At 50.7% G+C, this 26108-nt stretch overlaps 1 protein-coding gene across 2 annotated transcripts; it reads right to left on the reverse strand.

Annotated features, from left to right (window-relative positions):
- Positions 1 to 1783: 1783 nt before the first annotated feature.
- On the reverse strand, positions 1784 to 14369 carry Atp4a (ATPase H+/K+ transporting subunit alpha). 2 transcript variants are annotated; one of them, XM_059275174.1, is made up of 22 exons: positions 14358 to 14369; positions 14113 to 14253; positions 13941 to 14000; positions 13307 to 13510; positions 12254 to 12367; positions 11783 to 12035; positions 11355 to 11623; positions 10657 to 10855; positions 10250 to 10359; positions 10032 to 10166; positions 9512 to 9704; positions 8207 to 8382; positions 7096 to 7232; positions 6890 to 7013; positions 6602 to 6770; positions 6357 to 6511; positions 4782 to 4905; positions 4345 to 4490; positions 2900 to 3033; positions 2458 to 2559; positions 2273 to 2364; positions 1784 to 2102 (listed from the first exon to the last, which is right to left on the reverse strand). In XM_059275174.1, the coding sequence occupies exons 1-22, from the start codon at positions 14367 to 14369 to the stop codon at positions 2074 to 2076; spliced, it is 3078 nt and encodes a 1025-aa protein (XP_059131157.1). In that variant the 3' UTR covers positions 1784 to 2073. The 2 variants fall into 2 exon arrangements, with proteins under 2 accessions (XP_059131157.1, XP_059131147.1); XM_059275164.1 differs by having other exon boundaries at positions 6863 to 7013.
- Between the last annotated feature and the right edge of the window lie 11739 nt (positions 14370 to 26108).

Below are 26108 nucleotides of genomic sequence, written 5' to 3' on the forward strand. Positions count from 1 at the left end.
AACTTGGATACTGTCCTAGATACTGATTCCACCACGATGATCATGCCCGTTGTGGGCCATTGGGCTAGGCCTTTGCTCCATCCACTCTGTCTTCCTGAGAAGGATGTCAGAACCAAGGCCTTGAATGTCCATTTAAGCTCCACCTCGATGGAAAGCCTACAGTCCTGGGAAGGGGCTTCTCGGCCTTGGTCTTCCCACTGTCACTGGGCTCTTAAGATTCTGCATGTTGTTTAACCTTAGACATAGGAAAGGACACTTTCTGTAGGCCAGGCATGACCGTCTGATTACAGAAGGCACATTTTTCCATCACATGGGCCTACCTCCTTCCCTGACCCTTCCTCGGTGCCCTGAGTATCCCCAGTAGCTTTGTGTACTGAGAGTAAAGAATGTCCTTGACTTTGCATGGACAGAAAGTGGATGGGGTGCACACTGGATGTACTCTGGGATCAGTTTCTGGTACACCCCTGTCTTGAGGCCTGCCTGTCCCTTCATGGAGATGACGGAACTAACCAGGGTCCTAATGGAGAAGCCGGGGCTGTGGTTAGAGGTCTGGATGGAATATAGGGTTTACTGGAACTACCTTACAGAAACTACCTTACCCAACCTGTAGGTAGGAGGGTGCTAGGGAAGGACGTATCAGCTAAGTTCTAAAGGACCGGTTAGTGGCCAAGCAGAAAAGGAAGTGTGGGAGCGGATGGAAAGGCCTGGGTAGGACTGATGGCCTGGCTTCTGGGATGCATCAGACTCTTTGGTTCCAGATCAGCAGGGCTTGAGACATAGTCTAGTAGCAGGGCCAAGAGCTGCTGGCTGGCTAGGATGTTGACCAGGGCAGTGGGAGTTTTACCGGGGTTGGTTTGGGGTTTTGGAATCTGTGCATGGTGGTGATATGGAAAGAGACAAGCCAGAAGACCTGGGTGGAAGAGTCCCTCAGCAGAGTAGGGAAGTCGCTTGAAGCCTAGAAGTGAGGTAGTGACAGTGAGCTGATTGGTTTTGTTGATTGGTAGTAGGCTAAGTGGGGAGGTGACAGGTAAGGAGCAAGAGTCCAGGACACCATTCACTGGGGCTTGACAGCTCCCAAGAGCCTCCCACACTTCCCAGGGAGACCCACCCTGTGTCAGGGAGACTGGACAGCAAACGGGAGCAGGTTTGAGAGTGTTGGAAAGGCCAGTGTGAGTTACCTCCGTCCCAGCAGGAGAGGCTGGAGACAGATGTGGGCATGACAGAGGTGAGGGCTTGAGGGGTGGGGTAGGGCAGCCAGCAGGAAGCAGAAACAAGCTCCTGACACAGAGGTTCCCAGGGAAGGGGATGGGGTGTCCCCAGCAACTGGAGGAGCTAGCTCTTCAGGGGGCAGGAGTTTGTGGGAGAACCCCCATGATTTGGTAAGGACACAAGGGCACAGGTGCCAGCACATGGAATCAGAGATGACCCTGTGGACCCTGGCAACAGGCTGCTTGCTGTGGATGTTTGGATCCCTGTGCCAAGAAGCTGGAGAGGGGGGTGCTACTGAGAATACCCCATACAGGGCTCAAAGGGTAGTGGAATGATTCAAGGCCATGTTCTGGATGGTATCTGAGGTCATATCCCAGCTTGTCTTTAAGTTTTGGTGCCTTAGGCAAAGAAATGGGAAGTAATTTCCCCAAGGGAATCTGTTTGAATCCCTACTCCACTCCAAGTTCTGCCCTAGTCCCTACAGACACTGCAGCCCTGGTAGGTTTGTGGGAAGGCGAGGGTACTGGTAAACATGGGACTGCACAGTTGATGTGGTCAGGGTTTATTACTGTCCAGCAGAACATGAGGGGTATGTAACAGCCCCCAGGCAACCTTCTGTCCAGATGGAGTGCTTGGGACGGGCATACATCAGAGTAACTGCCAACTGCTTAGTCTAACCCTCCCACCTCAGAGGTCTTGCCTGGGGTGTGGCTGCCCCAAGAGGGTGAGAGGGGTGTATGGGCTGCAGAGGTGGGTTCAGTCAGGGCTGGGAATCAGTTGTGTAGACGTTTTGGTGGCCGTCCATAAGTCTCATCTCCATCATGCTGCTTGTACATGGAGAGATTACTGAAGGCCGCAGTCCCTCTAATAGTAGAGTTCCTGGTCCCACCAGCCTGGAGGAGAGAGGAGGAAGGAAACTCAGTGCTGGGTTACACAAGCAAGAACAGGTTATAAGCACTAGAGATTTGATGTAGAGGACCAAAGGCTTGAAGTCCTATGTTAAGGGTCAGGGGTCTAAGGGCTTCTCAGTCCCCACTGCCAGGCCCCCAGCCTCCACACTCACTCCCTGGGCAACAGCGAACTCCAAGTTTCCGGATCTCATCATAGACAAAGATGAGGAGGCCGAAGGGCATGGGGACCAGCCACCACTGGAACCTGAAGAATGAGCAAGGGATGGCAGGATCAAGGCTGTGCCAGGTCTGTGTCCCACATCTCCCATCCCTTTGCCAGCACCTCACAGCTCCTCACCGGATGGGCATGAAGTTGAAGATATTGGGCATCCCTGGGCAGTAGCACAGGAAGCAGCCAATGCAGACCTGGAACACGATAGCGATCACCAGGATCCTGTTCCTGTTGGGGAAGAAGGACTCAGGCTGGGGACAGAGACAGACCAACTATCTGAAGTTGGAAAATAGGAGGAACTGAGGGAGGTCAGACGTCACAGTAGTAGGAAGATGTCCTAAACCTGTGACTGTAATGGCCATCCTCGGGAGCAGGAGCCGGCCCTCTTGGCCTCAGCCCTTAGCTGAGATAAGGAGGACCCTGATGGCAGCCACTGGCCAGCTGGGAAGGTCGTATTTCCATGGTTTGCACTCAGCTCACTACATCTGGTGCTGGCATTTGCTGGTTGGAAACTGGTAGGCTCTGGGACTGGGGACTGGAGGGCAGGGCTGGGGACAGCTGGAGACACCTGAAGAAGCCCTGCTGGAAAGCAGAGAGGCGGCGTGTCTTGCGGATGAGGACGTCAGCAATCTGGCACATCTCGATGCTGATGAAGAACACGGTGTAACAGGTGTATTGCTGGTATAGACGCTGACCAAATGTCTGCAGACCAGGAAGGGACAGGCAGCCTGAGCCTGGGCCAAGAGCCTCTGCCACCTGTTGGGCACTGAGACCCCTAAACTCCCTTCTCTCACATCACAGGCTGGGGCTGCAGGACCGCAGCATCTGGAGGGGCTTGGGTAGCTCTGCCTGAACTGACCGATGGACCATGGGGTTTTCCCTGAACACCAAGGAAGGAGCCTGGGAAGGAGATTTGGAGGATCCTCAGAGGAAAGTGACAGTGGCCAAGGAGGTGGCAGAGAGAGGGCCATGAGCAATAGAGAATGCATACCCCACATGGGGGGCAGCTGCTGTATATGCTGTTCCTTCAGCACCAGTCTGTGTGCGTGTGTGTGAGTGTGCGTGTGTGTGTGGCACTATGTAGCCCTGACTGGCCTGGACCTCACAGAGATCCACCACTCATCTTAATAGTTGCCAATAGTGTAGGAGTCACCTGGGCTCCAGGCAGCCAGTGCAATATCTCTTTCATCCATCTAGTAAAACAGCAGAATGACAGGCACCAGACTCCCAGGAGGCCCCACTCCCAGAGTTTCTGATCAGAGGCCCCAGGTGGGGCCTGAGAACTTATATTTCAAGTGAGTTCTTAGATGATGTGAATTCTTCTGGAACAGACTGGGAAGGGAGGCATGGACAGGCCACACAGCTTGTAGGATCCATATAGTACAGTGAATCCAGGCTAGCTCCAGACTGCATCCTGTTTGTTTGTTTGTTTGTTTGTTTGTTTGTTTGTTTGTTTTAGTTTTTCGAGAGTTTCTCTGTATAGTTTTTGGTGCCTGTCCTGGATCTCGCTCTGTAGACCAGACTGGCCTTGAACTCACAAAGATCTGCCTGCTCTGCCTCCTGAATGCTGGGATTAAAGGCATGTGCCACTGCCACCTGGCCTAGACTGCATTCCTAACTGTGACAGCAGCTATGGGGAACATGTTACTCTTCAAGACAAACTAAACACAGCTGGCCACAGCTGGCTACAGCTGGCCTCACTGCCCTTGAAGCCTTCAATGAAATAGGTGCCACACACCAGAACTCTGTGTGAATGACATTATGGGGAAAATGACAGAAGAAGACCAGGTGAGCCTGAGATAAAGTGGTCTGTCTGCAGCAAGAGGGCCACCTCTATTGGGAGCCTGGGAAGCAGAAGGTGGAGCCAAGGATGGTGAAGGAAAGTCTCCTCCCCACAGCAACTACAGAGGTGGTGGGGGGGGGGGGTGTCCAAGACACTGGCTGAACTATCCCAACAAAGGTACATGGCACTGGGCAAGAGGAAGTGGGAAGGGGATGGCAGGCAGAGCTCACCCATTCCTGGCCGTAGCTGTCTTGAAGATCTTGTAGGTGGTGGTCCTCCCACTGTGGCCGCAGCCCCACACACAGCAGAGGGAACCAACCCTCCTGGGCCATGGCGGTGAAGTAGTCAGCAAAGCCTGCAAATGACTGAATGGCACCTGGAGAAGGTGAGACACGGGAGTGTGGGGACAGAGATGGAGTCAGACACAAAACACAAGCACATACACAGAGCAGGGACATGGGACTCAAAATACAAGAAACACGCACAGAGAAACAGAGAACCCCCAAAGACCAAGCACTGACCCTGAGACAGCAGGGTTAGCATTATACGCTGGGACCAGAAAGGCCACCTTGAATTGATAGGGACATATAGCAACAGAGCCCCAGCCAGGAAGCCCACAGCAGGTGGGCAGTGCCTAGGGATCCCAATCTTGGGCGACAGGGCTTACCAATCTGGAAATAGGAATAAGCAGCCAGGGGCTCATTGACCAACCGGTCCCGCCTGGGGTTCCGTGGACGCAGGTGCATGATGTCACTCTCGGCCTTCTCATATGCCAGGGACACAGATGGGAACTAGCCAGGAGCAGAAGGATGCAAGGTTGGGGGTAGCCTGCACCACTGACTGCTCTCACTCTAAAGCCAACCACCTCACAGACACACCTCTAGGTAAGAACAGGAGGGAGGTCCTGCAGCCGCACACAGCCACACCTGCCCGACAACCTGGGCCACTTGGCATGTCTGGGTCACATGAGTCCTAGTGTCCATCTCCATACAAATGTCTGCCTTTTGTTGTTTTGTTTAATACAGGGTCTCATGTAGCTGAGGCTGGACTCAAACTCACTATGTAGCTGAGGCTGGCCTTGAGCTCCTGTTCTTCCTACCTTCTCCCAAGTGTCCCAAGTGCTGCGATTACAGGTGTGCACCAGCACACTTGGCAAATGTCTGCTTCAGTCCCAGTAGCCTTTGCCCTTTGGCTGGCCCCTCTTCTCCTCTCGCCCCTCACCACTCTGCCTCCTCTTTCTCTGTTTCCGTTCTCTGTGCTGTGGTACTCCAGTCTGTTTCCTGTTGCTGTGCCTTTCTTCTCCCTTCTCTCTCCCTTGCCCTCACCCACCCTTTTCTCTAAGGCTTTGTAGGTAACCCAGGCTGACTGTGAACTCACTATGTAGCCAAAGAGAGCCTCGAACTCACGGTCCTCCTGCCTCTGCTTCCCAAATGTTAGGGTCACAGGCATGTGCTGTAACACCAGTCCCCCCGCCTCTGTGTGTGTGTGTGTGTGTGTGTGTGTGTGTGTGTGTGTGTGTGTGTGTGTAGGGACAGTCACTGCTGGAATGGCAGCAGAATGGACTAATCAGGTTCTAGGGAACATGGTTGCCTGAGCTCAGATCCCAGCTGGGGCCACTCCTTAGCTGAGGGACCTGGGGCAAGCGACTCAGCTTGTCTGTGATCAGCTTAGTCAGATGATCAGCAAGATGGCGAGAATCACAAGAAAGCCCGTCCTGAGGGCAGTGAGGAGAACATTAAGTAAGTTAGCATGCACTTAGCTGAATCAGCACGGGTAAGGTGTTGAGCACACCCTTCAAAAGGGGCCCATGTCTGCTGCCTTCAGGGCTGCATCACAAGGTCTGCCCTCTGTGTGCTGTGGGATATCTGTCTGTTAACCACTCATGGCTAGATACCTATGTCTGCAAACAACTCCAGTTATTCTTGCTTTCTGTTTTGTTTTGTTAGCAGGGTCTCACTGTGTAGTCCAGGCTGGCCTCAAACTTGATATTCTCCTGTCCCTGCCTCTAGTGTGCTAGGATTCTAGTCATGCACCCAACTGGTATGTGTTTGTCTAAGTGTCTGTAAGTCTTCTGTATCCATGGCTCTCTCCTGTCTACCTGTCTGCCAACCTCTGTGTCTATTTCTGGATGTCTGTTCATCTAAAAGTATTCATAATGATTTTGGTCCATCATGTCCATCCATGAGCATATGTCTGGGGGCACAATGGGGTGGGGGACCCAAGCATCAGACTGGAGACTCACAATGTCTGTGCAGAGTTCTATGAAGAGAATGGTGATGCACCCAAGGGGTAGGGGCACACTGACAGTGATATAGATGAGGTAGGGTGTCAGTTCTGGAATGTTCTTGGTCAGTGTATAGGCGATGGATTTCTTCAGGTTGTCAAAGATCAGTCGGCCTGTGGGGGCAAAGCAGGTACCTCAACCTCCTCCCAGCCAGCTTCCTCCTGAGCCCTCATGGCCTGCCCCGTCCCTAGCAGGGCACAGACCCTGCTCCACGCCAGTCACAATGGAAGCGAAGTTGTCATCCAGCAAGATCATGTCAGCAGCATTTTTAGCAGCATCCGAGCCAGCAATACCCATGGCTACACCAATGTCGGCTTTCTTCAGGGCCGGGGAGTCATTCACACCATCCCCTGTTACAGCCACGATGGCACCCTGAGGGCAGCAGGTCAGGTGAGTAGGAGGTCAGAAGGACACCAGCCCATGGCCAGCCTAGCCCATCACCACTCTCCTCAGCAGGGTCTCACCAGCCGCTGACAGCTCTCCACAATGACCAGCTTCTGCTGGGGACTAGTACGAGCAAACACCATCTCAGGGTGGGTACGCAGTGCCTCCACCAGCTCAGATGGGTCCATGTCCTTGAGCTGCATGCCATTGATCACACAGGCCCGGGCGTCCCTGCAGGAGGAGAGGGTCTCACTGGGGTCTCACTGGGGGGGGGGGGGGGGAGGAACCACAGGAAGGGCTGATGAGGACTTACTTCCGATTAACCTGGTCCACAGGCATGCGGAGGCGGGCAGCAATGTCCTCCACTGTCTCACTGCCTTCTGAGATGATGCCCACACTGGCTGCGATGGCCTTGGCTGTGATGGGATGGTCACCAGTCACCATGATCACCTGTGGGAAGACCAGCACACCCTTACCTTTCCAGACCAGTGCAGCGTCCCCATCCTCCCTGGTAGATATCTGCTGACACAATCATCATTGGCAAGCATGACCACCTGCTGTGCCAGACAAAAGAGACAACTGTCCCTGTCCTTACACAGCTGACATTCTAATGCAGGGAGATAGAAAGTAGGCAAGATAAGAGTGAACTGTACAGCACATTAAGAGGGGGAAAAATAAACTCACTGAGGGAAGCAGTGGCCTAAATGTGCACAAAGAAGACCTCACTGAGGAGGTGACATATGAGCAGAGACCTAACCGTGAAGAGTTGGCCACGCAGAGATTTGTAGGAAGAACGCCTCTGGCAGAAGGAATAGCCAGGTGCAAAGGTCCTGAGGCAAGAACATGCCTGAGTTGCTGGAGATACAGCACCCTAGCAAGGAGTAAACACCAGGTAGACGGCTAAATGGCTCTTCCCAGGCTATGGACTAAAGCGAGTGCCATGGCCAAGACTGAGCAAGTAAGCCCAGACACGCCGGCCAGTGAAGGCAGCAAGTGAAGCCCAGACACGCCGGCCAGTAAAGGCGGCAAGTGAAGCCCAGACACGCCGGCCAGTGAAGGCGGCAAGTGAAGCCCAGACACGCCGGCCAGTGAAGGCATTCTATCCCCCGCCACTACAGCTGCTTTGGGGATGAACGTGTGGCCCGACTGAACGGGAGAGGTGGGAGCTGGAAATGAAAGCTGCCGCGAGTGGAGGTGTGTTGTCTTCTCTGCACTGAAGTGCTGCTTGAGATTAAAGCCGGAAGGGACCTAAAGGAAACTAGAACCGGGGAAAGGCAGCTTCCTAACTGCCCTGAGCTCCTGGATACAGCTATACACGGAGCCTCCTTCCCCAGAACTTCTGTATCATGAACCAGTACAGTTTAATTCAGGACAGTTACAGGTGGGTTTCTGTCATCTTCTGTCCTCATCCCCAGCTGGCATACCCGGATGCCTGCCGTGCGGCATTTGAGCACAGCATCAGGGACGGTGGCCCGGGGAGGGTCAATCATGGATACGAGTCCCGCAAAGCAGAGGCCACTACTTGGAAAGTTCATGGCCTCCACATCGAAGGTATAGCCAGGTGGGTAGTCCTTCTCATTCAGGTAGAGCTGGCAGAAACCTGACCAGAAAAACGAGAATGGGAGGAGTCTGTGCAGATGGTGTGCTAGCAGGGCCAGCAGAGCCAAGCTTGTGAAGTAACAGGCCCCTTGCACCACCTGTGGGTGCTAGCTCCTGAGCCCATCCTCACTCACCCTGTGAGGTGCACCCCCACCCTGCATATGAGGAGACTGAGGTTCAGAGCCAGGATGGCCTGTAATCCCAGCACTTGGGAGGTAAAGGTAAGAGGATCCAGAGTTCCAGGACAATCTGAGCTACATTAGGTTGTTGGAAGGAAGGAAAGAAGGAAGGAAGGAAAGGAGGGAGGGAGGAAGGAAGGAAGGAAAGAAAGGAATAAAGGGAGGCTGAGAGAGGAAACATTTCTTTCTTTCTTTTTTTTTTTTTTTTTTTTTTGGTTTTTCGAGACAGGGTTTCTCTGTGTAGCTTTGCGCCTTTCCTGGAACTCACTTGGTAGCCCAGGAAACATTTCTTTCAATGTTAAGTGAAAGGCAGAACTGGACCATGGGTCTGTGCCTTCCAGGATTCCCAGGGGTTACGGAGGTTGAAAGGGGAAGACAAAAGTTGGGGGGATCACATAAAAGAGGGACGTGGTAGCACACGCCTTTAATCCTGCACTCAGGAAGCAGAGGCAGGCAATCTCTGAGTTGGAGGCCAGCCTGGGCTACAGAGGGAGTTCTGGGCAGCCAGGATGAAAAGTAAGGCTGGCACAGAGAACAGGACAAGGGTCCTGGGGAAGGTCCAGCATGGAGATAAGGACTAGGAAAGATCAGAAAGTCAAGAGGACACAGGACCATAGATGGAGCAAGGGCTGGAAAAAGAGGCGGCACAGGCAAAGTAAGTACAGGGGTAGTCAGGGTGAAGACGTAAGAGTGTCAGCTATGGGGTCAGGAACGACACAGTGAAGGGAAATCAGGGGTGACGCTGGGGCAGACCAGCCTCTGGGCCAGAGGTGGGAGAAGTTAGGGCCAGCAGCCATAGAGCCTTGCCTAGCATGCACAAAGCTACAAGGCCGTGGGCTCCATCCGCAGGGCCACACGAAAAAAAACAAAAGGTCAGGTCTGGGCCAGGCAGTTTGGAGGGGTCTGTGCCCATCCCTCTTCACACACTGCTCCTCCCAGGGCGTCTCTCACCAAGGACGCGTTCGCCCAGGCCTCCCAGGCTGAGGTAGGCAGTCTGGAAGGCCTCACGCCATTGCTCATCCAGGGGAAGCTCCTGGCCTTTGATGAGGATGGAGCTGCAGCGTTCCAGCACGCGCTCGGGGGCGCCCTTCATCACCAGCAAGTGCCGGGAGTCCCGCGGATCCTCGAGTGTGTGGATGGACAGCTGTGGGCGGAGGGAGGGACGGAGCTGCGGGACTGAGTAAGACTTGGAGGGGTGGGGTCGATGGGTGTGGCCATGGTTACGGGGCGTGGTCACACGAGGAGGTGGGGCCTAAGAGTGCAGGGTCCTGCCTGAAGCAGAGATGCCCCTCTGCCTGGTGCTCTGGGTGAGGTTTGGTTGAGAAGGGACTAGTGTGTGGGCGTGGTCTATCTGAATGTGGGCGGGATCGTGAGCTGGATTGACGTGAAATTGAGCCTCGTCTGGAAGAGTAAGAGGCCCGCCCCCACTGTGGCTCGGCCTGTTGTGGATCATGCCCAATGAGCAGCGCACCTGGAACTTGTTGGTGGAGTTGAAGGGGATTTCGCAAACTTTGGGGAAGCGGTCCCGGTAGCCCATGGCGTTGCCCAGCGTCAGCTCCGAGAATTTGAGCAGCGCAGTCTCAGACGCGTCTCCGATCACGATGCGCTGAGAACAGGGTCCAGGATGAGGGTCAGAGCCCGCGTCACCAGGCTCCAGACATCACTCTCTGGAATCCCCCAGTCTCTCACCTTGGGCACCGGCACTGCGTCCTGGCCAGACTTGAAGGCGGCGCGGTTGCACAGGGTGAGCACGCGGCACAGCGCCCGCCACGTCTCCGAGGACTGGTCGAATGTCTGCCCTGGAGACCAGACGTCAGGGCTGGGACCTCAAGGGAGTCGACCTCCCAAACCAGAGCAGAGCCCCCCCACTGCACTATCAGGCATGGATAGTACCCCACTTCCTCTTCGTATCCCAAGACAGCTCTCTCCAAACACCATACTGAGCCTCCAGGAGTCCAGATTCCCTTCACAGACCTGCGAAACTCCCTCACAGGACCCTGGACCTGCCACTTCTCATAAATGCAAAGCCTGCCCAGGCTCCCCATCAGACCACCAACTACATCCGGTTCTGGTGCCTTCCCCTCCCACCCCGACACCTGACTGGTCTTCCGTGGTGTCCGCTGTGTGGATGTGGTTGTCAAACCATAGATGGGACACGGTCATGCGGTTCTGAGTGAGAGTTCCAGTTTTGTCTGAGCAGATGACTGATGTGGAGCCCAGGGTTTCCACTGCTTCGAGGTTTTTGACCACACAGTTTTTACTGGCCAGACGCTTTGCTGTCAGTGACAGGCAGACCTGCAGACAGATGGGGACACAGGCATGGCCAGGCCCTGCCACCAGCCCTATGTCTCCTTCCTGTACTCCAGCTGCTATACTTTGAGTGCAGGATTCCTCGAGCCAAAAAGCAAAACGGGTTTGTTCTTCCCTCCAAGCTGTTTGCAGCCCATGCCATCCCCAGTCTCACCAGATACTCCCTCTGAGCTCTCTCCCAGCTCATATCAACACAATGGAAATGAGAAAATGACTTCTGAGCTTCCCTTCTCTAGGTGGGTCTTGGGCTGGGGCTGACTTCCTACGGGACCTTAGTCCAGGACCCGCTTGTTCATCTCTGAGCCCTGGTGTGGGCTGTGGGCCCAGCCCAGAGCAACCTGGTAAATATTTACTAAATGGATGGATGATGTTGGGTGGGGAGGGGAACAGATAGATGGACGGTACGAGGGTGATGGAAGTCTGGTGGGATGATCAGACAAGCCGCTCTCTGTTCCCTGCACCTCCTTCTGTTTCCCCTACTCACTGTGACAGTAGCCAGCAGCCCCTCAGGCACATAGGCCACCACAATGGCCATAAAGAAGACCATGGCCCGAAGGAAGGTGTAGCCGATACACATGGCCACCACAAAGAATGTGGCACCGAAGAGGATGGCCAGGCCCGCAATGATGTCCACAAAATGTTCAATCTCGATTGCAATAGGAGTCTTCTCATTTTCCACACCCGAGGCCAGCGATGCTATGCGCCCAATGATGGTCCGATCACCTGTGCTCACCACCAGGCCCTGCGCTGTGCCTGCCATGGAGAGGAGAGCTCAGGGTGGGGTGGGCAGCATCAGGGGAGTGCTCTGTGGTGGGAAGGCATGTGGCATGCATCAGAGCAAACAGAAAGGGGCTGCTATGGGAAGTGTGGAGGCTGTGTGGCTTCAGGGCAGGGTAGCAATGCTTCACAGACCCTCCAGACACATGGTGGAGAAGAAGGCAATGTTGCGGGTCTCCAGGGGACTCTCATGTGTACACTCAGGTGAGCGGGTCTGCGGCTCAGACTCTCCGGTGAGTGAGGAATTGTCCACCTTGCAGCCCTGGGCTGACAGAATTCGGATGTCTGCTGGGACACGGTCCCCGCCTTTCATCTCCACCAGATCGCCCACCACAAGCTGATCTGCATTGATCTGGAACTTGTCCCCATCTCGGATCACAGTGGCTTGCTGTGGGGCAGGGATGGCAATAGAAGTTGCTTACTGTCATGGAGTCATGGGAGGTGATAATTGGGAAGAGCTGAAGGCTAGCACAGGAGATGGAAGCCATAAATAAGGACAGATTGGGGCTGGTGGGATGGGTCCCCCTGGAGATGGCAGGACACGGCCTGGGGTGGTTTGGAGACTCTGGGAATCTGAAGAGAGAGGTAGCCGGCTGGAGGAGCTACCTGGGGTACGAGATTCTTGAAGCTGGCGATGATATTTGTGCTCTTGAACTCTTGGTAGTAGCCAAAACAGCCAGTAACTACAACCACAGCAATCAGTGCCAGCGCCAGGTACAGCTGCGGAGTGAGACGCACAAAGGTTTTATACATAGGAGTTAGAAGCCCATTGTCCCTCTCCAGAGTCCCCTGGTGTTCCTGGGAATTTCTTCACTCTACCAAGAAGCCTCATGTGCTATTCCTGCAATCCAAGCTGGGTCCCCGTGGTCTATAAATGCCAGTCCACTTGCCTTATATCTTCAGTGTCTGTGTCCACGCTCCTAATCCCACAGCCCCTGGCTCCTGATCTCCCATGTCGCCATATGGTTCCATGTTTCTTGGTCTACTCCTGCCTCCCCTAAGGCCTGCATTCGACATGTCTCCTCGTGATTCTGTCCCATGTTTCATATTGTTTTTCCTAATCCACATGCCACCCTGTGCCCCTGTGCCCACCGGGCCCTGTGTCATCTGGTCTCCATCCTTGCGTCAGTGCTGCAGACCTACACCGTGATTGGTATCTGCATGTCCCAAATGCCAAGTCTGTGTACCTCTGAGTACCAATCCCACATCACTCGACCTATGACTTTTCAAGCCTGTGTCCAGTGTCACACATGTCACCCCATGTCCTCTGTCTGACCCTGACATGTATCCAATGTCCTATCTACATCTCCATTTCCTCTACCCTCTGTGTCTCTGTGTGCTGTGTCTGGTGTTAAGTGTCCCTTATATCTCAGTCCAAGTCCTCATGTCCCCTGCCCCATGTCCTTGACTTGTCCTATGTTCTCATTTCCTCTTATCTTAGATTTTGCAGTTCCATTTCCCACCTGTGTTCCCCCATCCAAGAGTTCCTCATGACCTATGTCCTCGGGTCTGTCCCACAGCCCAGTGTCCTCCGGCCTCCGGCCCTGTCTCAGAACTGCATCTTAATGTTTCCGTATCCTCGTTCTACATCCATCTGTTGGGAGTCCTGGGCTCAGTGTGACCGTTCCCCAGGCCTGCCCCGAAGCATCCTGCACTCACATTGTCGTCTGTGGTCAGGTCGCCCTCGCTGGCCTGGATGGCAAAGGCAATGAGGCAGATTGCAGCAGCCACCCACATGAGGCACTGCAGACCGCCTGCCAGCTGCCGGGCGAATTTCACATACTCAGGAGTGCCACGAGGAGGCCGCAGTGCGTTAGGCCCATCCCTCAGCAGCAGCTCAGCTGCCAGACTCGAAGTCAGGCCCTGGGGACAGGCAGGTGTGGTCACGGCTGAGGCCACAGGGTCTTACCTTCACCCTTCTTTTCTCTCTCCTCCTCTCTTGTTCCCTCCTTCTCTCTTCTTTCTCCTCTTTCCCCCATTTCCTCTCTCTCCCTCCATCTTTCTCTTCCCCCCCCCTTCACTTCCCCTCTCTCTTTAGTCTCTAACTCCTCTCTTCCTCTCCATCTCTCCCTCCCTCTCCCCCTTTCCTCTGTTTCTCTAGGTTTGTCTTCACCTCTTCTCCATGTCTCTCTTCCTCTCTCTCTGTATCTCTCCCTTTCTCTTCATCTATCCACCTCCCAGGACACACATGTGCGTACACACACGCACACGCACGCGCACACGCACTGCTCTCTGGTGCTTCTCTCTCCCTGTCCGTCTTGCCCTCACTATGCCCCTTCCTCTCCTAGCTCACCTTGGTAGCACTGGTCCGATACTTCTGCTCCAGCTCAGACACTGACAGCTGGTGGTCGTTCTGGGGGATGGAACAGGACCCTCACTGTCTGGCTCTCGCAGCCCCGCCCTGCCCACTGACGGGCTCCCAACCCCCACCTCAATTCTGCCCAGGCTCCAGATCCCGTGCTCACAATCTCCATCTCCTTCTTCATGTTCTCCAGCTTCTCCTTCTTCTTGCCTCCCCCACCGCCCGCCTTCTTCTTGCTCATCTTGGCGGCCATGTCCCCACCGGGGCCAGACCCCAGTTCCACTGAGTACAGTTCATAATTCTCCTGAGGATGGGATGAAGCAAAGGAGACATCAGGTGCCATGAGACTTCTAATGCATGCCCACCCCCCTACACACACAGCCCCAAACAACCCCAGGTGCCACTCACTGCCTTCCCCATGGTGCCCGTGCTCTGCCCTCTTTGGTCTATAGAGCTCAGTTAGGGTCTGGACCAGGCTTGATATACCCAGGGAGGAGTGGGGGTGGAGCAGAACCAGCTGATTACAGCTGATTATGAGGCTCCTTGGGGTAACCTTCAGGCTTGGACAACTCAGACATTTTCTACTGAGCTGTCCCAACCTGCCTAAACCCTGTTGCCACCTGTCACTCAGATCAGGAACCCATGGGCTGTAACAGCCATAAATCAACCAGGAGAGCTGTAAATCAAACACGGGGTACTCACTTCATGCCAGCAATGTGTTGGGGGCTTTCACATATTCATTCATTTAATCTTCCAGAAACCCTTGGAGGTGAGGAATACCCACTACAGGTGGGGAAACTGAGGCATAGAGAAGTCAAGTCACTTGCTCAACCCTAGTCTAGGACATGGTCCAGTAGGGACCAGGCAGATCACCTGCACAGTATCCTCTTGTGAGCCCTAAGGCATGTGCACAGTCACCTGTGAGATCAAATCTATCGTTCCTACTGTGCAGAGGCAGAAAACAGAGGCTTGTGGGAGTTAAACGAGGTCCCAACTGCACGCTAAACCTCTAGCTGCCACCCACAGCTCCCAGCCATTCCCCTATCCCCTCGCCAACCTGCTCAGAGAAACAAAGGTGCACATTGGGGAAAGGCTGTATCTAATGGCCCTTGTCCGAGCTGGGCGCCAGGTGTCAGGAAGTCTGAGAGACCCCTCCATGTTCCCCAGGCAGGGATCCCTAGGGGCAGCAGGGAGAGGCTAGGCTGGGGAAACGGTAGGACCTTTGGTATGATTTTTGCACAGGCCTCCCACAGTGAGCATGTCTCCAAGGACATGTGTAGGTGTAGCTGATAAGATAATTGCCTTGGCATTGTCCTCCTTGGAAGCAGGTCACCTGGGGAAGTAAGAGGTGGGCCACCTGAGCTCCTCAACACCCAGCTGGCTGAAGATGCCCACCCTACTCCAGGAGCCCCAAGAGGAGATAGGCACACTGACAGCACAGCAGTGAACTCCCCGTAACACTGACGAACCTCATCTGAGCCAGGCATGCCACAGTTTGTGCCATTCCGCGACTCACAAGCTTCTCCCTCCTCACTCCTAATATTTCCTATGAGATCTACCCCATGAGCCTCCCTGTCTCAGTTCCCGCGCTGGATCCCTCAATATGTGCTATGCTTTGCACAAACTGAAGTCATTTATGCCCCAGGCCTTGGCATTTGGAGCACCGTCTCTCTGGTTCCCTTTTCCAGAGATCTGTGTGGCGCTTTCTCATCTCCTTCCAGTCTCGGTGCTAATGCCACCTTTTCTGAGGGTCCCCCCTGAAGCTCTGCTGTACCATAGCACTCCGTTCACTTCCACAAACCACACATCCCGCTCCAATCTGGCATTGTACTTTATTCACTTGGCCATCGGGCTCCATGTGGAGGAGAGTCGGGACTTGCTTGCCTTTGTTGTCCCCAGCACACCATCCCTGAGTGTGAACAGGGTTTGGCTCAGTGGTGGGTGGGAGCACCCGTGTACAAGCCTGGGGCACCGAGCAGGCTCTCGGGAAGTCTCACTCTCTGGGAATGCCTCAGATGTCACTCATCATCTTCAAACCCCCACCCTGGCCTACCAGCCTCCGCCCCCAACATGCTCAGGACCTGGGGAAGCTGTGGGAGGGAGGGGGTCACAGACAGGGGTGGGGTACCAACACCATCCGTGGCAGCAGATGGTTGACTAAGATGCTGTTCAGACCCCTGCCAACACAGGGTAGCCCCCTTTGGCCCCCCCTGTGGCTTTCTCTTCTCTCTCAAGTCTTAGTGTTATTATGCTATTGTAAATTTTAATACAAGTTAATATTAATGATGATTAATATTTAAATATTTCAGATCTGTACATTATAGAAACCGTAAAATGAACATTTTAGCAATTTGGTGCATTTGTGTTAGGTAAGTAGATCGATGGATGAATAGATAGATAGATGGATAGATAGATAGGGACAATTCAATAGACTGATGGATTGATCAACCGATCAAGAGATTTTAATTTTGTTCTGGTTGAATTATTTAGAAGACCCACAGAAAGGAAGTTTTGTTTGTCTGGGTTTTGTGGGTCTCTCTCCTGTGACCCATGACCTTGAACTCCTAACCCTCCTGCCTCCATCTCCCAAATGCTGGGGCTACAGACATGCCTGGCTAGGAACAAGATGCTTTTTAACTATATTCAGGCACCTGCTGCCTACAAATAAGGACATTTTTGACCTAAGTATAATCAGGTGAACAACTTCAAAAATTAACATAAATAAAACACTTTTATCTAAGTGTGAGAATTTTATCTGACTCTCCCCAGTTTTCCCACCGAAGTCCTGGCAGTCCGGGAGCTGGTCCAGATTGCACCTCACGTGAGTTGGCATGCCCCTTGTGCTGGCATCTCTTCGTTTAGTCTGCCTTCTCTGGCTTCCTTGACTCGTGCATTTTGGAAGTGTATCTTGTTTGTGGCTTTTGCTCTCAGCTTTCATCCGCTGATGGGTCTTAGTGATTAGATTCGGGTGGCTCACTTTGGGCAGGAACACAGAAGCGATATGTCCTTTGCAGAGCATTGTATGAGGGACATACCTCATCTAAGTCTGAACAGCCTAGAAATGAACATATGTTTTGGGATGCTTATGACTTAGTCACTGCCAAAACCTGAATACATATAACCCCTGCCTAAGCCTACATCCACACAGTCACTGTCCGAGCCTGAGTTCACATACCTATCACGTTAGCCTGAGTCCACAACAGTCTTTGCCTGAGCCTGAGTCTACCTAACTGTCATCTAAACCTGAAATCTGTACAGCTACTAAATGCCCGAGTCCGCACCGTCACTGCCTGATCCTGTGGCTATAGAGCCCCTGTCCAAACCCCGACAATGTCTTCCGATGCTCCCAGCCTCCTACACCCAACCACCTAAAGACAGTGCTTGCTACAGCCACCCTGAATTTGCACCGTCCTTATGGCATCGCCCATCTCAAGTGTACAATGGCCAGACAGGCTGATGATTGAACATTTTCACTGGCTTCTCTGATTATGCAATCTCCAGGTTGTACTCAATCCTGTATGTTTGGGATGAGCGTCTTGCTTGATAAAATTATCCTTTTATCATGTGTATAAACAACACTAACACCATCTCTAGGTGGTGAACATCTAGACTTCTACCTCCAGGCTGGATCTGGACTGAGAAGAAACATCTGGGTGTGCCTGGTACCTTGGATGGACTGTAGCCCATGGAGTGGGGATGGGGGACTGTGCAATGCCACTTCAGGCTAATGGGAAGCTCCTGGCACAACTCAAGGGCAAAGGCTTCGAGAATGGCGGGTATTCTAGGATGCAGTCCCTATACAAGTCAGCAGTGCATGTCTCACTGAACCTGAGGCACACGGGAAAGTTGCAAGCTTGTTTTTGAACAATGGTCAGAATTTAATGTATTTTTCTTCCCCTAAGAAAGAAGGGTCAGAGGAGAGACCATTAAACAGAAGGAGAACATCACACAGATTATAGGGGACATTTGGCAAAGACTTTCCTGTACATATACACTTCCAAAGCCTGAAAAGGCTCAGATGCCTGCTGTAGCCTTCTTCCTCATACTGTTTTTCGGGATTGAGACCTTCTGTTTTTCAAAATGTTCATTTCAGTGGTAGAGCACTTGCCTAGAATCCCCCAGTGAGGGGCTGGGGGTGTGGCTCAGTGGTAGAGCCCCTGCCTAGAACCCCCCAGTGAGGGGCTGGGCTGTGGCTCAGTGGTAGAGCTCCTGCCTAGAATCCCCCAGTGAGGGGCTGGGGGTGTGGCTTAGTGGTAGAATCCCTGCCTAGAATCCCCCAGTGAGGGGCTGGGGATGTGGCTCAGTGGTAGAGCCCCTGCCTAGAATCCCCCAGTGAGGGGCTGGGCTGTGGCTCAGTGGTAGAGCTCCTGCCTAGAATCCCCCAGTGAGGGGCTGGGGGTGTGGCTTAGTGGTAGAATCCCTGCCTAGAATCCCCCAGTAAGGGGCTGGGGTGTGGCTCAGTGGTAGAGCCCCTGCCTAGAATCCCCCAGTGAGGGGCTGGGCTGTGGCTCAGTGGTAGAGCCCCTGCCTAGAATCCCCCAGTGAGGGGCTGGGGTGTGGTTCAGTGCCTAGTATATGCAATGCCCTGGATTCCATTCTTGGTAACACACACACACACACACACACACACACACACACACACACACACACACACCAGCAGGGTTCTGGAGAGTTGGCTCAGTGCTTAAGAGTACATATTACTTGTACAGGGACTCAAGTTCAGTTCCCAGCACCCATATCAGACAGCTTACAACCACCTGTAACTCTAGCTCCAGATGATCCAACACTCTCTTCTGGCCTCTGTGAGTACTTGAGCACACATAGGGTGGACCCATGTGTGTGTGTGTGTGTGTGTGTGTGTGTGTGTGTGTGTGTGTGTGTGTGCTCGCATAAATAAAGCATAAATCTTTTTTTTCTAATGAACAAAATGATCACTCCAAGATGATTCTTGGCCCAGGGTGGATCAAAGACTTCCCTTGGCTTCCCCACCACAGCCTCATATTCATATTCTGTCTGTCTGACGATCTCCCTTCCTCCCCCTCCCTTCCCCTCCGTCCCCCTCCCTCCCCCTCCCTCCCTCCCTCTCCCTCCTTCTCCCTCCCTCTTCTTCTTCCCCCCCCATTCCAGCTGTTAAGTTTGCATCGGAAATCCCCCTGTGTGTGAATGCTCATGTATTGAATGTTTGGTCCCCAGCTGCTAACACTGTTTGAAGGGGTTCTAGAAATTTCAGGAGGCCTAGCTGGAGGAGGTGGGTCATTTGTGGTGTGCCTCTGAAGGTTATAGCTAGTCCCAGGACTCTCTACACACGAACCGTCTGCTTTTGTCTATCGTGAAGTCTCCTCCTCCAGACACCCCCACCTCCATGATGTTCTTCCCCAGTCCATGGGGTCGAGTGGCTAAGGACTGGATCCTTTGAACCATGAGTCAAAAGATAGTTCAATAGGCTGTTTCTGCCACGTCACTGCAACACAAAAGTAACATTTCAGGCCTCACCATTCCCTTCAGTAATTCTCCACCACAGCCCTGAGTTGTCACCATTTGGTGACAATTCATTCCCACTCTGCACTTCCAAGAAGACAGGCCCCAGATGTCCCAGTATGCACTGTGTGTTCTGCATTGCTTGCCCGGCCCAGGCTGGCCCCAGGAAATGTTTGCTGAGCGTGTGGACCTCATTGTGACCTTGACTTTCAGATTGTGTTTGAGACTTACTGATAAGATAGTGGGCCCAGCAGTGCCCTTCACTCCCCCATCATTTGCAGACACAGAAGGTTGAGGCAGACACTGGCGCTCAAGGACCTTGCATCTCACTCCTTTTCAGGCCAGTCTCGGGTGCAGGTGGTGAGGGAAAGAACAGAGAACAAGGTTTGCTCCCCCACAAGCTTGCTAAACTGGCAGCCAAGGCTCCTGCATCCTGGTCCCCTCCCACCTTTGACCAGATTGGAAAGGTTCCAGGCAGAGCCCTTGCTTTAGGGTCTCAAGGCCATTATATGTAGATGCAACTTTGTCTCCTTTCTCTGCTCCCAGCTTGGTCCAGCCTCCATCACCTCCTATCTGTACATCCTAACAGCCTGCCCCCCACCCCACCCACGCCCGACAGTCTGCTCCCCAAACTTGTCCAGAGGGAGTATGTGAGTGGTAGAGCCTGATTACTCCGTGCTCAGAGCCCTGGCCTGGCTATGCCTCTCCAGCTGAAAGCCAAGTTCTCACAGAGACCCAAGACCCAGTGACACGGTCCTCCTGCGCCTGCCTCTGGGTCCCTTCTGCCTTACTGTGCAGCCACTGTGCCTTCCCTGACGTTACTTATTCCCACACAGAACCCTAGCTGCGCCTCTGCCACCCAAGCTGGAAAAGCCCTGTGTTCCCTGCCATTGTTTACTTAGAGGGCTTTGTATCTACAGGTACAGATTGCTAGTGGAACATGCCTGTAACCCCAGCACTTGGGAAGCTGAGGCAGGAGGATCTAAAGTTTAAGGCTAACCTGGGCTACATAGCAGCACCATCTCAAAAATAAAATTGAAGCCGGGTGGTGGCGGTGGCTGCAGCACACGTCTTTAATGCCAGCACTTGGGAGGCCGAGACAGGAGGATCTCTGTGAGTTTGAAGTCAGCCTGGTCTACAGAGCAAGTTCCAGGACAGGCTCCAAAGCTACAGAGAAACGCTGTCTCGAAAAACCAGTCAATAAATAAATAAAATCGAAATGGTTATATTTGTGTGTTTTTACATTATTTGTTTATTCATGTGTATGTATGTGTTTGTGTTCATGGCATGGCACAGGTGTGGAGGTCAGAAGACAACTCGTGAGAATTGATTCTCTCTTGCCACCCTGTATGTTTCGGGGATGAAACTCAGGCCATCATCCCTGGCCACAAGTACCGTCACCCACTGAGCCAACTTGCCAGCCCATGTTTTTCTGAACGTATTCGACCCTGAAATGTCCCCCATGGGTTCGTGTTTTAAACACCTGGCCCTCAGCTTGTAGCGTTGTCTTGAAGGCTGTGGAGTGTTTAGGAAGGCGGCTTGGCCATGGGCAGTGGGTCCCTGAGGGCAGAACTTTGAAAGTTGTGCCTATGGTCTTTGCTTCCCAGCCTGAGCCTTCTGAGCCAGCCGCTGCCTCACACTTCTGCTGCTGCAGACAGTTGTACATGCCCCCATGAGCCTCACCGCGCATGGCCTGGCATCCCTCTGACACTCAGAAATAAACCTTTCCAACCTTCTCTCTGTCAGATTGACACAACAGAAACCACAGACTGACTGCTCCATGGGTGCATTTGAAATATAGGTAAATATGTGAATATGGATCAGAACAGCCTGAGGTATCCGGGGGAGTCCAGAGATACCGTGGCTACGTCTGAGTTGGGGAGCAGAGAAGGGGGCATACTGGCCAGGGCCAGGGCTGTGTCGGGAACGGACAGAAGAGTGCAGAGAGAAGATCGAGGCAGAAGCAATTTGTGTTATAAAGAACAGGGTGGGAAGGGAATCTAGAACAGCCTGGGAGCTGCCGTAGTAGAGGGGGAGGGGAGAACAGCCGGAAGGCTAGTGTGGGGGCTTTGATATTCATGACAAGTACATGGGACCAAGGAGCTTTGATATGTAACCATAGGTGTATGCCAAGGGAAGTGGTCCTTTCCGGCAGGCAGAAACTGTTATAATTTGTAGCCACTTCTTAGCTACATGACTGCACATGTGCTGTCCAGCAGTCAGGCAAAATGCTTAGTCACCCCAGGGCCATCTGTGCGCCCTGTGGTCATGTAATCTATGCACATGCATGGTGTACCTATGTAAGCCCAAATGCGCATGCACAGGGTGACCTATAAAAGCAGATTCCACCCATTCTGGGATTAGAAGCATGTGTGCTTCCCAAGCAAAGGCATGAGATCTCAAATGCTGGGATTAAAGGTGTGTGCCACTACTCTCTGGCCCTCTTTCTCTCCTAGACTGAGTCAATCTCATTCCAGGGTGGCTTTGAACTCACAGAGACCCAGATGGATCTCTGCCTCCTGAGTGCTACGATTAAAGGCATGTGCCACCACTGACTGGCATCTATGCTTAATCTAGTGACTTGTTCTGTTCTCTGATCTTCAGGCAAACTTTATTAGGGTACAATATATCACCACATTTCCCCTTTTTTGTCTAAAATAATAAAAGAAGGTTATAACTAATATAAGAAAAACTATATACAATAAGTATATACAATATACAGTCAAGAATTGCATTAACAATGTCCAGTCCATAATCATTTGACAGATTCAGAGAAAGTACTCCATTATTTGTCCTATTTTGGTGAGTCCAAAATGTTGTACCTAATTTGCTTTCTATCCTAAATTGTATTACTAACCCAAAACTACCTTTTGATGTCTTTCAATCTTATACACTTACCACTTCTTTAGTGAGTTTCTTTTCTGAATTTGTTAACAAGAAAAACTGTATCTATAACTATCTAATCTTCAACTCCCTCAGAGACCTGAGAAGGAAATAATAAGAACTGAATAAGCAGGAAGTGCAAACAAGTGACGTTCAAAAAATGTGAGAAATGACAGAAACAGCTGACTGGACAGTCACCTGAGGTTTCTCTACAACATTGGGGCATCCATCTTTGGCCTATAGGCTTAGCATATTTGACAGACTTATCTGTGAAGCAGGATTTTCTGAAGGGCTGTCCTATTTTGTCTTAGCAAAGTTCAGCTGTCCTCTCTTTTGTGTCCTGCTTGTCCATCTTGGACAGCATACTGTCAGCAGTCACGGTACTTTCTTGCCCAGTAGCTAACTTTTGCCACAAAGAAAGTAAACTCTGTATGGAATTTCTTCGATGCTCATGCCAGGAGTAGACATGTCTCATAGTCATAAAAAAGAATCTATGTTATGAAAACATCTTAAATGCCTAGTCTGTAGGTCTCTGAAATGTTTGAAGATGACCTGTCTATATAAAATATATTTCTATTTGACCTTGAAAACATACCTAATATGACTACAAGTTTGATTGTAATGACTAACTACTGACTTGCATTCCTTTATATTCTAATTAGTTGGTAATAACTTTCAAGGACTAGCAAATTGCCTTACATTATTAAATGAGCTGTATAGGTACAATACCTTGAACAAGATTAGAAATGTATGTACAGAATATTCTAACAAAAATAATCTCCAGCAGGAGAGGGGAGAACAAGGGAATCCGTGGCTAATATGTAGAACTGAATTGTATTGCAAAATAAAAAAATAAAATAAAATAAATAATAATCTCAAATTTGTATCAATATACATAATTTGTATACAATATACAAAAATCCAATCCAATGTAAAATATTTAAAACTAGTAGTTGCTTTTTAAAGGTAGATTCAATAATCTACCTTACTATCTTATTATATCTATATTCTTTTTTTTCTTTTCAGAGTAGATTCAATAATCTACCCTTTTTTCCTATTATTTCTATATCTCTTTTTTTTTTTTAACAAAAAAGAACCCTGAATCTAATCTTCTTTGTTTAGCTTTTTCCTGACCATTACCAATAATGACTTGTAATCAACCATCCTAAACCATGACAATTATCCATAAGCCACTGAATGACCAAAAACCACCTGCCCCACCTCTTGGCAATGTGGGCATTGTGTTCTTAAAATTACTTCCTGCTGTCTGGGGGTGATAACGTGTTTAGGGGCTCCTGAAAAGAAAATTTGGGGTTAATTGTCAAGTCCTGGGAGAGGGAGCTGTATCATTTGTTGTCTAGTCTCAGGGTAATGAGAAAGTACAGGGCTTGTCTCAGTCCTGGCTAGAGGAGTCTGTGAGGCTGTATCATCTCAGGTAGTCATCTCAAAATTGTCCTGAGCAGTTTGCAGTCCAAAGCCGATCTTTGGGTGGTGTTTGTCAGCTTAATGGCATTACCACTGTCCTGATGGAATCCTCATTGTGGGCTTTTTGGAGACTTCAAAGTCACTATTAGGCATGGTCATGATTCACTGCAGAAAACCTTTTTTGTGAGACATTTTTTCTGGATGATTTGTCCTTTTTCTTCAGATATCTCATTTGTCCAGTGTTCTTCAGATTCCTTAGCCTTCCTTCTCCTGAAAGACAAAAACAAACCCTTCCCCAACCCTAACTTTGAGGAGTTTCCAAATCTAATCTTTATCAATTTTCATTTACAGTTTCTCCTTAAATTTTTTTTTTATTTTCTAAAGATGTTCTATCATCCAGAGCAGTATGGTTTTTTATAATAGGCATTAGGTTCTTTAATTGCTCTGAGAAGGAGTTTCTTCCAAGATGACAGGAAAGGACTGAACAGAATTTGACATGGGGGCCTGTGAGAGGCCCCTTGGAGAGTTTCCCAATGGCAAAGGCAAAGGATTATTTTGTTTGTTCCTTGTTGATCTACATTCATTAGTCCAGTGTCTGCCTTTACCACACCTTCTACATAGTCCAGAAGGGAGGGATGTTCTGTTGGGATTATTCCTTGAAAAAACATTATTTCTAAGAATGCCCTGTTTACAGTCCCTTTTTTAGGTGAACTTGTTTACTGCAATTGAAACATTTGACATTACATTTTTCTTCAAGCCTCTGGAAATCACCTCTCCTATCCAAGCATCATCACAGTCATGAGATTCAATATTAATTGTTGAATTAATCCATTCCTGCAAGGGTGCTGATCTTGCCTTTAATGGCCTAATTATCCTTTTGCATTGTGCATTAGCATTTTCAAAAGCCAGAGATTCAATTATTATTTGTCTAGCTTCTGAATTTGGTATCATTCTATTCACTTCTGAAGTCTTTGTAAGAAATCAGTGAAGGTTTCTTTTGGGCCCTGTATAACTTTAGCAAATGACTCAATTTTCTTTCCTGCTTCTTCAACTCTGTCCCAAGCATTCAAGGCTGTCATTCGGCCTAAAGCCAGAGTGTGGTCATCATATAAAGATTATCTTTGTGGGGCTGGAGAGATGGCTCAGAGGTTAAGAGCACTGGCTGTTCTTCCAGAGGTCCTGAGTTCAATTCCCAGCAACCACATGGTGGCTCACAACCATCTGTAATGAGATCTGATGCCTCTTCTGGCCTGCAGGTATACATGCAGCCAGAACACTGTATACATAATAAATAAATAAATAAATATTTAAAAAAAAAGATTATCTTTGTATATCAGGATAATTACCTTCTCCAAGAAGTTGATCTTGGGAGATTTCAGTATCTCTAGCCCTATTTCGTTGTTCAATGATCTTAGCCTCACCCTTCCAGCAGGTCCTCTATTGTAATTGGGGACCAGTCTCTAAGAGAGCTGTAACCAAATCTCTCCAGTCTTGAGGGATAATTCTATTACAAGTTGACCATGAGTTTAACATCTGCTTCACGAAAGATGAGTGGATGCCATATGAGACTATTGCTTTTTTGAATCTCCTCAAATCTAACATTTGCACAGGAGTCCCATCAACTTGTACCCAGGCTTGGGGATATCTATCATTTGGTAGCTCCTGTAAGGTTACTGGATAGATTAAGGTTGGCTGTTTGAAAGCCTTAGGCTGTTTCTCTGTAACCATATAATGCACTGCTGAGATTAGTTCACCTTTAAATTCCTCTGCCTGGGTCTGAATATCTCTATGATCTGTTTTAGCAGATTTTTCTAAAATTTTTATCTTGGCACTCATATTAGCCAACATTTCTAATGATAAAACAGAGATGATCAAACAAATAATATTTATAATTGACATTACATAAATCCCATCAACATTAATTATCCTCTCATTTAATTGTTCCATTTTCATACTGTTTAATGTATAGTCTAACTAGAGACCAAATGCTTTCCATTATAACAATGTTTCCCATTTTATAATGTGGGGAAAATTTTTTCTTTTAACTAACTTCTCAAATCCCAATTGAAAAAAAAATCCCGATTGACTCATCCAATCTGCTGACAGTGACGACTCAGATGACAGTGTGGCAGCAGCCTGAGGAGGGGCCCACAGAAAGCCAAAACCCACCAGGACAGGAAAGAAGCGAAAGAATCAGCCATCTCACAGGGAAAATGTGTGAAAAGTGGCGAACTCCTGCTGTTTAGGGGGCCCAAAAGCCTGTGGAGTTTGCTGCAGAGAGGCTGCAATAAAAACTTAGCCGGCAGGGTGGGCACTCTGGCGCAGGTGTAGCTCTGGCCTGAGCCACAGGCAAGCGGCCTTTTCGTGAATTCA

The sequence above is a fragment of the Peromyscus eremicus genome, chromosome 1 (genome assembly GCF_949786415.1).
Source record: "Peromyscus eremicus chromosome 1, PerEre_H2_v1, whole genome shotgun sequence".
NCBI classification, from domain to species: Eukaryota; Metazoa; Chordata; class Mammalia; order Rodentia; family Cricetidae; genus Peromyscus; species Peromyscus eremicus.

What these genes read in the sequence shown, in the direction of transcription:
- Atp4a (XM_059275164.1), bottom strand. An exon ending in CTCCACCATGTGTCTGGAGG is followed by an intron (nt 11,624 to 11,782) that starts GTCTGTGAAGCA and finishes TCTCCATGGCAG; the next exon opens with GCACAGCGCAGGGCCTGGTG. An exon ending in ACGCAGTGCCGGTGCCCAAG is followed by an intron (nt 10,167 to 10,249) that starts GTGAGAGACTGG and finishes CCCTGTTCTCAG; the next exon opens with CGCATCGTGATCGGAGACGC.